General features: G+C 39.9%; 1 protein-coding gene across 1 annotated transcript; it reads right to left on the bottom strand.

Moving 5' to 3' along the window:
• Nucleotides 1–901: 901 nt before the first annotated feature.
• On the bottom strand, nt 902–13,211 carry HSPA14 (heat shock protein family A (Hsp70) member 14). Its single transcript, XM_058022625.1, has 14 exons — nt 13,148–13,211; nt 12,910–12,990; nt 12,728–12,810; nt 10,926–10,974; nt 10,065–10,158; nt 9,847–9,937; nt 8,639–8,743; nt 7,896–8,057; nt 7,347–7,502; nt 6,061–6,163; nt 4,344–4,556; nt 3,749–3,922; nt 2,834–2,904; nt 902–1,552 (listed from the first exon to the last, which is right to left on the bottom strand). Exons 1-14 carry the CDS (start codon nt 13,202–13,204, stop codon nt 1,474–1,476), a joined length of 1,518 nt encoding a protein of 505 aa, XP_057878608.1. The 5' UTR covers nt 13,205–13,211; the 3' UTR covers nt 902–1,473.
• Between the last annotated feature and the right edge of the window lie 874 nt (nt 13,212–14,085).

Here is a 14,085-nt window from a genome sequence, read left to right as displayed (position 1 = left end):
CCGCCGGAAGGGAGCGGGGCGCAGAGGGTGGCCCGGGCGCGCGCGCGGCTCCGCCCGCCCTCCCCTTTCCCGCCTCTGCCGTGAGGGGCCCCCGCAGGGACGGGGCCGGAGAGCGGCTGAAAGGGAGCGGGACAGAGTTAAAGCCATTTTGCTTTTGTTCTTACTGAGCTCTGCAGTGCCTGGGACAGGCGGGGAAGCGCGAGGCAGCTTCTTTCCCGCGGCCCTCAGCTGCAGAGCTGAAAAGAACCTCGGAGAAATGGTCCCGGCCTTACCCTCACTCCTCAGACGCGGTGTTAACTATTAATGTAGCTTCGGCAGAATCACAGAATCGATAAGTTTACAAAAGGCCTCTGAGATCATCAAGTCCCACCTATGACCAAACACCACCGTGGCAACCAGACCAGGCACTGAGTGCCACGTCCAGGCCTTCCTTAAACGCCTCAGGGTGTTAATTAAACACTCACTACCTCCCTCGGGCAGCCCATTCCAAGGTCTAATCACCTTTAATGGGAAGAAATTCCTCCCATTGTCCCACCCAAACCTCCCCTGCCACAGTTGACTTAGTAACCTCTTTTCCTGAGGCTCTTTTTCCTAGGGAACCACTACAGGTTCCTAGCAGGCAGGTAATGGAATACAACCCTCTGCAAACCCAGACTGGGATCCCTTGCTGTGTTCTCTAATTCTTGAGGCTCCTCTGTGACACTTTCAGTGTTTTACAAGGTAACACACTGTTGTAAGCACTGAATTTTTGTCCCTTAGCTGCACTTTAGGCTGAGACCCTCAAATTCCATAACCACACTTGCCTGCTCCATCTCGTCATTGAAAAAACTTGCCAGCTTACACCCACACAAATGTATGACAATACAGATTTAAAACCACACATTATGGAGATTCTCAGGATCTGCATAAAAAAATGTATTTTTAATAACATATAAATAAGCACACAACTATTACATTTCTCAGGTAATATGACAAAACCATTTTACAGAAAAAATATTTTGAAAAAAAAAATTCATCTGCTCAAGAGGCCAGCACAAATGGGCTTCACCTTCATGGTTTTGGGCAATATCATGACCACACAGGATTCTGGTATAAAATGAGTGGATTTTCACCAGTCTCCTTCTCAGGTTCAAAGCTATACTACTGAAGCCACAGATGCACTGGCTGAATGAATACAAGACCTGATTAGTCAAGAAAAATCTTCAAACTATGTAATATGCTTGTTCCTGAACCACAATTTGTGTTTTGCATTTTGTAAAGCAAGTGCTGATAATTCAACAACCTGCCGTTCACATGTCTTGACTAACGTTTTGTACACTCTAAACAGACTTGGTGGCAAAATAACTTGGTGGCATTTTAGTTTATTACAGTCCTCTACGAATCATGAGAAACATCACAGAGAGTCACTGCTTTGGTAGAAAAGGCAGTAAGAGACAAAAATCAAGTTAGAAAAATGTTGCCTTCCAAAGTGGCCTATGATGCCACTTCAACAGTGATGATTTCACACTTTCCAGTATCTTGATCTGTGCAGGTGACGTGCAAGGACCCATCCCTAGATAAAAGAGAGTTATGTTTAGGATTATCTCAACACCACACTTACTGCATGTGCCAGAGAGGATAAGCAACAATCTTCACACAGAGGGAAGGATGATAGATCAGCATCAAAATATCCAGGGACAAACATGCTTCAACACAGATTAAATGGGTTTATGAAATTAAGTTTAATTTAGTCATTGTTTTTATATCCACTTCTTGCCCTTAAAGCATCTATCTTCTCTACATATGTTGAAATTAATCAAAGAACACATTTAAATATTGCAATTTAAATTATTTTGTACAGGTTTCTAAATAAAATATGTGGTAATATTATTCAAAATATTCCTTGTGAGAGCTGACTAAGAGCAGTGGATTGATAAACAGGGCTCGTCATAGCACAAGAGCTTGACTTTTGAAGTGTAAATAGTCTTTAAACTCAAAGGATCTCCTTCAACAAGGAAAAGCTTAATTGTCAAAACCCAAGACTTTAGAAACAATATTTGTACCTAAATTTATTTTGTGTGACTGTATGCCTTACTTCAGCTAGGCATACAGTCACACAAAATAAATTTAGGTACAAATAGATGTTCCCTACTGAACTTCCTCTCTCTTTTACACTCAAATATTCCTTAAACCTCCTTCCAAAATATGATGATTTTCTGCATGACAGAGTTGCATCTATAATCCCCAAAATGTTTTCCTTATCAGTGTTCAGTATAAATCTCTGTATGACAAACCAGGCATTTTGGGTGAGGTCTATTAACAGGCATTAATACACCTGACAGATTATTTTCAGGATAAGAAAATGAAGTATTTTGAAACTTAAATAGCAAGTAGAAGGCCCTGTTTCTCTGTTTAACAACCCTGCTTCTGAAAGGACAGAGCCACTGCAAATTCTACAATCCTTCATAACTAAAAAAGACAAAACCCCCTTCAGTTTTTCCCAAGAGTGTGGGCATTCAGCAAAGCTCCCCAACCCACTTCCAGAGAAAGTCTCAGATCCTGACTGCTCTCATGCATGGTCAAAGTGATCAACGGTTCAGAAGTTGCTAAAAATGATCTACACAATTGCATTAAGCTTTGCTTCTTTAAGAATCAAACAATGACAGCACCAAAGGTACTGCAGAAAACCCACATTTCTACAGAATTTACTCCTGCTAGGACTGTACAGCCCTGTAACCAAAAAATGCTGAAATTTCTCAAAGAAATAAAATTAAATACCCTGTAACAGGAGCAAAGACTGTTTGTCAGAAGTGTGACATAGAAGGGTAAACAGTAGAACAAGGGTTTTGGGTACCTTTTCATTGTGAGAACTGTTAGTATATCATGTAGGCCATCCTCCTTTTTATCTAAATCCTGGAGTACAATCTATTAAAAAAAGAGAAAGTTTGATTATAGTCGGTTCATGTTCTTGTTCAGCACTTCAAAGGAAGTGACACAACAGCTAAGATGTGAAAATTCATGCAGTTTAACTATTTGCACTATTGTTTTTGTGTTTTGGTTCAAGATGTATCCCTGAGATAGTGAAGTACCACTCCCACAGAATCCTTTAGAATCAGTACTGTAATTATTAGGTAACATCCCTTCCCTACCCCCTTTAAAGATATTTAGGCAGAATTAAGGTGGAATAACAATCTTCTTAAATATTCCATCAATTTCAGACACATCTGCCCCTTCCCTGATGCTTTTCAAGGAAAGCACATCATAACTGTTTACAAAAAAGCTGTGTTCTCTCTGTAGGCTGATTCCTAAACAACAACTTTAAACCCTCATTTGATAAAAACATTTCATCTTACCACTATGATAAACCAAATTCAATATTTAATAACAATGTCCAATCTAGGGAGATCAAAAAGTAATCAACACATTAGCTATACCATTTCCTTCATCAGTTTTATTTTTAAAATGTTCAAGGATCTGTGTATGACTGGAATAACTGGTAAAGATTTCTCATCCAAGGTGATCTTATTACAGTAGTGCCACGTGTCAAACCCTGACAATCATTTAGAAATTCAAAAGGGAAAACTTCAGTACTTTACAAAGTACTTCAATATTTTGCATGTCCAGAAGAATAATTAAAAGACCAATACCAAAGGGATGCATGTCACTGTAATTTCCTAACAATACATTTTGGTACTGGTGGAACTGATTTCCATTTTTTTTTCCCCAGGAGGCTGCTGTTAAAAGTGCACAGGAGTGTGCACACACTCACCTGTGCAAATTTCTCTTCTTCATTCGTGGGACTCTTGCCCAATGACTCGTAGAGCTCAAGGCACACAGAGGAAATGTTCCCAGGAGCATGCAGGGTGTGCTGCCTTCGAGCTGGCAGTGGTGTCCCTGATGGAAACAGCACTGTGAATTTGTCAGCCCCTGACTCGTCTACTCCCTTAAAAAAAGAATAAAAATTAATATAGTTCATGTTTTTCTGTAAGTGCTTCATTGAGCTGGAAGTGTCACAACAATGCTCCACAAGAAAAGAAGTCCAAGCTTCATTCCCTCTCTCACATTTACCATCCAAGCAAGTAAAACCCTGACATTCCTACAAATGAGAAGTCCAGCTATTGCAACATAGGAAAGATACAATCTATCTCCCCTTAAAATCAGTTTTTCCTGTCAATTTTTTATCAATAAACCTAAGTTACCATGATAACTTACCAGTAGTAACCTAAGTTACCACTGCTAATCTATAGCAAATCTGTGGAAGTAAGAACAAACCAATGCTGCTTCTCTAACATCAATCACACATAATCAGTGCTATATATTCACTGCAGCAGTAAAATTTCCTAATATTCTAATTTTAGCCTTACCTTAAGAAGAATATCTTTGGCAGAACACTCAATGAGTGCATCTTCTTCTAACAAGGTATTCTCTTTCCCTAGCAGAATTCCCGCCTCTATGGCTGCACCAATGGGAATAACTTCATCTGGAGGAATTGAATTCAGTAATTCCACAGTTGGGAAAATGTCTTTGATCAGCTGCTGTAGCTTTGGGATTCGAGCAGACCCACCACAAAGAACTACCTGGAAAACACATCATAATAATTTCAAATCTTTAGTCTGTGAAATAAAACTGACAGGTCACACCCTGCTGTGCAAAAATAAAAGCTGCTCTGGGATATTTTATCATCTACAGTTGTTGAAATAAAAATTGATGTAATCTTTGGTTGACTTGATACTTATGCTTCTGAAATTAAAGGAAATACTATGTCTTTGAAAAGTTTCTCTTACAGCAAGAATCACCTAAATAAAGTAACACCTTGAAAATTAAAAAATTTGACATAAAAAGAACATAGGGTTCAAAAGGACTTCCAAAGGTGATCCAGTCCAACCTCCTGGCCAGACCAGGCACAGTTACAACAGGCTGCTCAGGAGCTTTGCTGCACAGACACTGTATTCCACAGGGCCTTAATTCAGCATCTGATTTCCCTCATACTACACATTCCTTTCCTGGAATCTAACACTTCCCCATGCTGAACTTGTGCTGCTTGCCACCCACCCTTCCATCATGCACCTTTAGGAAGGAGCAAGTCAGGTTTTATCCATAAATCCAAGTCTTATTACAGAGACTTTGTTGAAATCATCCAGATCTGGAAACAAAGTTAACTCCCACTTTTCCTCATGTAAAACATAAACCTAACTTACAACTCTGAAGTTGTTTATTTTTACATTTAAGATGTTCTACTGCCCTCCATCCAAAGAATTAAAGCCTGAAAGGCCACCTAAAAGCCACTGCCTCAGAAAACAAAAGCCATTCTTTGAACAGTGGCCTGGGATACTTCATTATCAATCAGAGAAAGTGAGATGTGACATGACACAACAAACACTAATTAAAAGTCTGAAACAGCACCAAGTGTCACTGAGAGCACCAGGCAGCTCCAGCTGCAGACCTGAGGAGCCAATTCTGGCAGCAATGAATGCAGCACCACTTGCCAAGCACAGGTAAAAAGGGGTGAGATGGATTTCCTGTCTTACACCAAGGCAAGAGAGACACAGATTAAACTACTCATGTCTGCTGCCTTGCTCACATCCTTGGGATTAAAGCACTCTCTGCTTTGGCACCTCCTGTAGTTCTTAAGCCAGCAAGGAGGAGCACAAGCACCAAGTGGACACTTAGTGATCTGTTCAACTTTAAGTCAAAACTTTGCCTTTCTTCAGAAGTGCCAGCAAACCCTGTCCAAAGCTCAATGAAGGCAGAACAAAGCCCAGAGACTGAACTTAAGGAAGGAACTCCTCAGCTTGAATTTGGGCAGAGTTACACAAACACACCAAATGGAGACAAATCCTCCCCACCACTCAATATGCAGCAGTAAAAACTTATACTTAACTTCTACCTTACACTTAACTTCAGACACCTGAAATAAAGCAAATACAGCAGTTCTAAAGATCCTGAATCTATAGACTTTGTGGGACCCCAGTCAAAACTGTTTAAATATATCCTGAAATAATCTCAGTCTGCAAGGAAAACAGGCCCCATAAGCATTGCTCTTGTGGAAATGTCCCACAGACACATGATTTCTATTATTACCTTATTAATGTCATCTGCTGTAAATCCAACTTGTTGCAAGAGTTTTTTAATTGCTTCTACACATTTACTAAAAAGTGAAGAACAGATAAGTTCAAATCTGGCCCTAAAAGACAAAAATAAAACATTTGAAAAGGATCATGTCATCCATTAGAGACAAGTACCTGAAATGGAAGGACAATAATTTTTGGAATATATTTTAGTTCTGTAGCTGTAACTAAGGGATTTAAAAAAAAATCATATTTTCCCATTATTAATCTCCAAGCTATTTTATTGTTGTGGAAGTATCTGTGCTATTAGTTCCATCAACAACACCTACATGAATGCACATTCATTCTTCAGTGCACTCCAGAGAAAAAAAAACCCAGTATTGTTGTCTTGACAACACCAGTTTTGCTGTCTTGACTCATGCCAAAGAAATAAAGAAAAATTCTGGAACTGCTTCATGATCTGTAAAATGAATACAAGGACTCCGTTTTTAGAGGCAAATCAAGCTGTGTCCTGATTTTCACACAAGGAACAGATTAGGCAAATTAAAAAACAAACTTGTGCTTGCTTTTGTGTCTTTCAAGCCTGCAAAGGAAGTTCTACTCTGCATGAATACCACAAATCCAAGTCTGCAACACTGATCCACAGGACTGGCATCCTGATCCAAATGGAGCTGACCCCATTTATACAGTACTGCTTCTCACACTTTCAAACATGCTGTGCCTCGTTTGAGCAGCTCCAACTGCTGCAGTTCTGGAATGGAAATTCTGTTTCATTTTGCTAAAGCTGCTGCTGCCTAGAAGAGCAATCAAAGTGAGCTAAAAATCTCAGTAAGAGATCATGCCAAGGGAAAAGAGACTGAGGAGGACACAGCAGTGGGAACAAAAAGACAGCAAATGTCTTTCTAGTCCAGCTCTCACTGAGAAGCAACATCAGGACTTCCAGGACTCCTACCATTCTGGATCTCATTTTGATCAAGCCATCTTTTCTTTAAGGAAAGTACAACAAAAACAATAAGGGGAAGGAAACAGCCACCCTGATTCATTACAGACTCCCCTCCAATCAACAACCAGACTCTGAAGATGGGGTCTCACTGTGCCTTTTTCTAACCATCAGGGCAACACTGTTACTGTGACTGCCCTGACCACAGATTGCAGCACAACAGAACCATCAACATGAAACAGCAGCTTTGCCTTCAATCTTACTTCCTTCCCTAAAATAAACACCCTCAGAAATCAAAGCTTATTGAGTATCCACAATACCACCTAGAGAAATTTCAGTAGCTTCAAGATCTGCCTTACCTGGACACATTGCAATCAAAATCCAATCCATCATACAATGAATCCACAAAACAGTTTGCACTTCCCAGGGTTGATAAAGAGTGTTTTGCAATATCAGCACTGTTCATTAACTTCATCATGGCTCTGGGATTTCCTCTAATATCATGTTTACAAGACCTATATTAAAAAAAAAAAGATGATACCAGTTTAAAAAGACAGGAATTTTGACTGGTAACTTTCTAAAAGGAAAGGTTAGAGCTCTTGCACTTTTTTTCTGTAAACATTTTTGTATTAACTACAATGCCACTACTGAAAATTTGCACACATCTGGACACAATAGAGTCCACAGCTGAGCCCTTACAGTTTAACACCAAATTGAGGCAACATCCACCCAAACTCAGGCATTTCCCAGCCTTCCTCCTCAGCCTGAAACAAATGACTGCTGCTTCAGCATCATCTGTACTTGAATCATTTCACTAACAGAGACTCTGCTAATTTTTTTTTTAAAAGCAAGCACCACATAATGAAGATCCTGTCCTAACAGCAAAATGCTTGGAATTCAAATCTTACCTCTGAAATTCAGAAGCTAAGTGTTGTGCTAGAGCTTCTGTGAAGCAAACTCCTCCAATGCTGTCATCTGTGTTTGTAGCAAGCACACGATATATTCCACTGTTCACTTCTATGACTGTGATAGAAAGTGATGTTCCACCCAGTTTATACACCAGCACGTTGCTGTCACATTAAAAAATGTTGAAAGTAGCATTAATTTTGACACATTGTTAAAGATTACCACCATGTATTGAAGGTTTTAATCAGACAAGAAATATATGAGAATGGTAAAGAAAGACCACACAAGAACAAAAATGTTCAAACTGACAGCAGTCTTTAGTATTTTGAATTGGAATCATTTATATATTCATAAAAATGAATATATTCAACCAGATGCACTTATTCAACCCAGGAGCTCTGCTTCAGTTCTTCCAGCCCATGTAAAATAATCCCATCTCCCACAATTAAAATGAGCTATGCCAAAATATGTTCAAAAAGGAATGCATTTTTCTTAAGTCAATCAGCTTATTAAACAGAAAGTTGGAAACTGGGGACAAATCTTTAAAGGCAATTCTCAAAATATAAAGATCAAAGCAAAGGGATTTAATACACTACAAAGTTACAACTTCTAAATGCTTACTGTCTTGATTGAGAGAAAAAAGCAAAACAAGCCTCATGCTAAGGCAACATGGCATTCCCTCAGTTAAGATTTTTCAGTATTTAGGTACAGCAGCTTAAAAATAAGTAGAACATTAGGACTTTACCTTTTCCCAGTGGGTGAATCTTGGCCAATTCCATAAGCAAGGAGAGCTGCAGATGGTTCATGAATTAATCTCATAACATTGAACCCAGCAGCTGCAGCTGCTTCCCTGCAATGAGCCACAACAGCATTTCATTGTACTTTAGAGATCTCACTGCAGTCACACACTATTAAGATTTCACCTGAACTACACGTGCCATGTATCAGACCTTGTTTATAGCATGGCATTACAAAACTGAGTGACTGAAAAAGTGCCAATAAGATCAGTTGCTACTCTGTTCTCCAAAGAATTGGATCTGCTGTGTGCTCACTGGCAAAGAAAACACTGATCTATCAGACTGCATAGCCCATACAAACTGCAAAATACCCCACAATTACACCCCACCCTAAATCAAACTTGGTAACTTATCTTCAGGAATGCTAATGAAATCCTTGATACATTATTTCAACAGGTAACAAAAGTAACTTACCATGCCTCACTTGCAACATTTAACTTACATGTTTTCTTGAAATTTCAGTATCCCTGGGAATAGCCCACAACTTGTTCCCTTCCACTTTGAAGTTACACCAGAGCAATAGAATGTTTCATTGCAGACACTAAAATCCCCAGCTTGCTGTTTTCTGACCAATTTTCAGGTGTGCTTTATTTATTTCCTTCATGACAGTTAAATGTAAGGGCTTCTACATATCAGAAAGTAAAAACAGATGTTGCCATTTATGCTCAGCTTTAAGCATCTTATGTTTTCCTACTGAGGAACTGTCGGAGCAAAAGTGTTTCCAAACAGAACTTCCAAGTAGAAAACTGGTATGTATTCCAAATCTGCACTCTGACAAAGCAGAGCTCAAGAGACCATGCAGCACCACTCTGGGGAGGATGGAGGGGAAATTATGGAGGAGACTGAGATGCTATTTGCATTTCAAAGGGGTCACTGAAGGTCCTAATCTGAAATGAGGTTCTATCCTTGATGAAATTGAAATTTCCCCTCATTTCAGTGATTCAGAACTTCCTTTTGGTCACATCACCAAATTCCATTAAAAGTTTCTCCACTCATGATTAAATCTCTTGCTTTCATATTTTCACAGTTTAAATAACATCCCAATATCTTGACTGATGCTCACAAGTTGAAGTCCAGCAGCAGAATTCCCACTGCTGGTCTCCCAGCCCATCTGCTTTAGGCACATAAAATAACAGAAAAACCTCAATGCTCTTACCCAAGGGCATTCTTCTGATTCTCTCCAAAATCAAATGGCACAGTGACAACAACATCATTCACATCTGAGCCCAGTGCAGACTGGGCAGTCTCTGTTTGGAAACACAGGCACAGCATGCTGATTAAAAACAAATAATGAAAAAAATATATGACATCTTAAAAAAATAAAAGGACACCTTAAAAAGCTAAAACATGTCAATGAATTTAATTATTATATACCTTTCATTTTACTGAAAATTAGTTTTGCCACATCTTCTGGGTTAATAAGTTTGTTATCTATTTCATACTGAAGTTTTCCATTCTTCTCAATCATCTGTAAGTAAAACCAACACACCTTTGTCAGACAGCAATTTGGTGAATAACAAAAAGTAATGTTTAATTTAGGCTCTGTTTAAAGTAAAAAGCACTGGACTGTGTAAACACTCCCTGCCTTAGCATTCTACTGCAAGGGAATAAACACTTCCAACATGCTTATCAAAGACCTGCAGGATATGACAGACACAACAGGGACATTTAAGACTTTAAAGAGTCAAGATTCTCCCTTTCTATTAAATTTTCCTGAGTACAAAAGCAATGTTTAAAACATAAGTACACTTCTGGTTATAGTCCATAAGAAAAAACCCAACAATTTATAAAATCACACCAATATGAACAGCAGAAAAATCACCCATTTGTTACAAATTCATTTTCCAGGATAATTTTTCTCCTGTTTTGCAAAATTTTCTAGCAACAAGGACAGTATTATGTAAATTAAATACTGAGATTAAATCAACTGGTTAAAGATGTTAATCACAAGGTGTGCAACTTGAGTATCTTCCACCAGCCCTAACAAAAACCACAATGCTACTACTGAAATGCATTAGGATTCACCTGTTTGGAGGATGGCCAAGAGATAAAACATTTTCTGTTGGAACTAACTATATTATGCTGGCAGAACCCAGAACATGGTTATCAACTGGATAAAAACAGAAACATTACACACAGCAGCAAAGGGACATCATATGATGGGAGCTGATCACTACAGAACACAGATATGTATGGCCCAAACAATAATAAAATTCTATAAATCATCATACTCACAGAACATTTGCTTTCTGCAATGTATTTCTTTGCCTGAGGGTCACCAGAGCTGTCCATAAAAATGCAAAATAACAAAATCAATCATGCATTCAAGGTTAATTGCACAAATGCATCTTGCTGATATTCCTTTTAACGTTTCTAACTCATCAAGCTGTACTTGAACCAAAAAATCCTGTTTTTATTCTGCAGTTACATTTATGGAGTAGAACAAAACCCAACAGTTCTGACTGGTGGCATTTTTCATTCTTCTTTTCTAAAACTTATGATTGAAAAAATACCTACTACTTACAGAAAAAGAAAAGCAAAACCCATACTGCTATCCCCCATGAACATTTATAAAAGATTTCAGCAAAGTTCTGCATCTGAGAAGTGCTGAGGAATACAGAATGGGCAACATCTTGACAGCTCCTCTCAATAAAAGGACTGTAACACACAGCTGGGTCATCACTAAGAAGTTTTTTCACATCTCTGATGTTAACTCCAACCCAAGAAGTTTAGTTCTATTGTCACTGTAATTGCCAGTGCAAATTATCACAGCTCCTCTAACAGGAATCACAACAGGCACTAATCAACAGTTTCATTATTGCAATAGAAGCAACACAAAGTTTCATGCAAACAAAACCCCAGTGGATTTTACAGAAAAGCAATCAGCTGACAAAAAAATCATAGTTAAGAAACTTTATGTATGAAAAGCATATATGCAACTTGCTACTGTATTTCACAACTTGAGGTTTTCACAGACAAGTTGAGACTTAAAATTCATTTTTTCTTCTCTACTTTTCTATTTTCACAAGCATCTCTTTGCTGCTGGAGGAAAATACAGGCTGAGAAGCTCACAGTACCAACCTGGACTAGGGGACAGTGTCCCTCCTCATGGCAAGGGGCTTGCAAGGGAGGTGATCATTAAAATCCCTTCCAAACAAAACCCTTCAGTGACTCTATGATAACAGAATGACTTTTTATGACATGCTGTCAGGATTAGTGCTGAAACATGAAACCAGCTTTAAATGGGAAAAAAGAGTGCAGTCACCACCCCTGGATGTGTTTAAGAAAACCCTGGATGTGGCACTCGGTGCCATGGTTTAGTTGAGGTTCTGAAAAACGTGTATTTTATGACTGGCATTTAGCAAATATTAAAATGAATATTATATGTGTTATGTTAGAAAATTATGCTGTGCTCAATCTCTTAAGTAGTGTGTTAAATATAGTTTTAGGTTATAACAAAATGTCAAAATAGAAACTAAGCTATGTAAGGTACTTTTTTTAAAGAAAGGACTTGCAGGACACCTAAATCATTCAGAGAAAAAGAATTTATTGCCTTCTTATCAGGAGAAATGAACTTCTTCCCACTTTGCTCAGGCACGAAGATGCCAGTTAGGATTAAGAGGAAGAACTTGACACCGACCAGACAGAATCCTGTGTTTGAATGGAATTTATGCATCATATATGAGATGTATGAATATGCAACAGGATGCTGTTTTTAAGGGTTAATCCTCTGTTAACGTGGGTCCTTTTTTGGGGCTTATTTTGCCCAGAAAAGGTACCCAGACATCTGTAAGTCTTTGTTTCTACTGTCTCATATTGTCCTAATCCAAATTGTCCAAATTATTATTACCCTAATTATTTTGCTATTTTTATAACCATTATCAATAAACTTTTTAAATTTTTAAAAACAAGTTATTGGCATTTTTCGCAAGGTGTTGGGGCATGGTTGCACTCCATGATCTTTAAGGTCCCTTCCAACCCAGTCACTCTGTACATTTTGTAATTCCTCATCGCCCCTTCCACGCCCATCCTCTTACCTTCTCCCAAGGATCTGCTTCACTTTCACGACAGTGTTGGAAATATTTCTGATCCTGCTTTGCTTCGCAGCTAAGCCAACAACCTGAGGGGAAAATAAACGAAAACAAAATGGAAAAGCTGAGTAGCAGGCAGAGCCACCAACTCCTCCTCCCCAGAGCACCCCGCGGAGGGGCAGCCTCACCTCCTCGCTCTCCGAGAACGCCACGACCGCGGGCGTGACCCTGTCCCCGGCGTCGTTGGCGACCACATCGGCGCGGCCATCCTGAGGGGAGAGAGATGGAGGGAGGCAGAGCCGTGAGCCTGTGGAGGCTGCACCGCCGAGGGGGGCCCCCGAACCGCCCTGACCGAGCTCCCCGAGGGCCCTGCCCCTGCCCAAGCCCCCCGAGCGGCCGCAGCCACGGCCCCGGCCCAGCCCTCACCTTGTACACGGCGGCGCACGCACAGGTGGCTCCCAGGTGCACTCCGATGGCCGCCATTACCCCTTCCCGCCCCGACGTGCCCCGCGCGGGCCCGCTCCCAGCCAATCCCGCGCCGCGCTGAGCCGTCGCCGGCGGAGCAGCCAATGAGAAAAAAGCACAGCGAGTGGCGTCATCGCGCATAGCAACGGGGGCAGACTGTTGCGGGTTTTGGCGGGAAGCGGCGCTGAGGCGGCTCCGTGAGGGATTGTGGAACCCGGGACAGCGGCGGCGATAAAATAGGAGATAAAGTGTTGGAACTAGAAAATAGAGAAATCAAAATAGACAATCGAGATCAAAGCGGAGAAAGCAGGAGGTGTGCGTGTGGTTTATGTCGCTGGCGCCTCTCGCGGTTGTGAAAAATGAGTATTTTATGGTTGGCTTTTCGCAAATATTAAAATGAATATTATATGTGTTGTGTTAGAAAGTTATGCTGTAGTAATTCTCTTAAGTAGTGTGTTACATATAGGTTTAGGTGATGAAAAAAATGTTAAAATAGAAACTATGCTATGTAAGATACTTTTTTTAAAGAAGGGACTCGCGATGAGACAGCAGCCACAGAACGCCTGAGTCTTTCAGAGAAAAAAAATTTATTGCTCCATTATCAGAAGAAACAAACTTCCTACCTCGGTCAGGCAGAACGATGCTGTCAGGATTAAGAGGAAGAAGTTGATGATGACCAGACAGAATCCTGTTTTTGAATGGAATTTATGCATCATGTATGAAGTGTATGAATATGCAACAGGCTATTGCTTTTAAGGGTAAATCCTGTGTTAACGTGAGTCCTTCGGGCTTCTACTGCCCAGAAAAAGGCACCCAGACTGTCTTGTAACTCTTCGTTTTTATTGTCTCATATTGTCCTAATCCTAATAGTCTAAATTATTATTACTCTAATTATATTG

The sequence above is a fragment of the Melospiza georgiana genome, chromosome 4 (genome assembly GCF_028018845.1).
Source record: "Melospiza georgiana isolate bMelGeo1 chromosome 4, bMelGeo1.pri, whole genome shotgun sequence".
In the NCBI taxonomy this organism is placed as follows: domain Eukaryota; kingdom Metazoa; phylum Chordata; class Aves; order Passeriformes; family Passerellidae; genus Melospiza; species Melospiza georgiana.
This window is presented reverse-complemented; position numbering and strand designations above follow the sequence as displayed.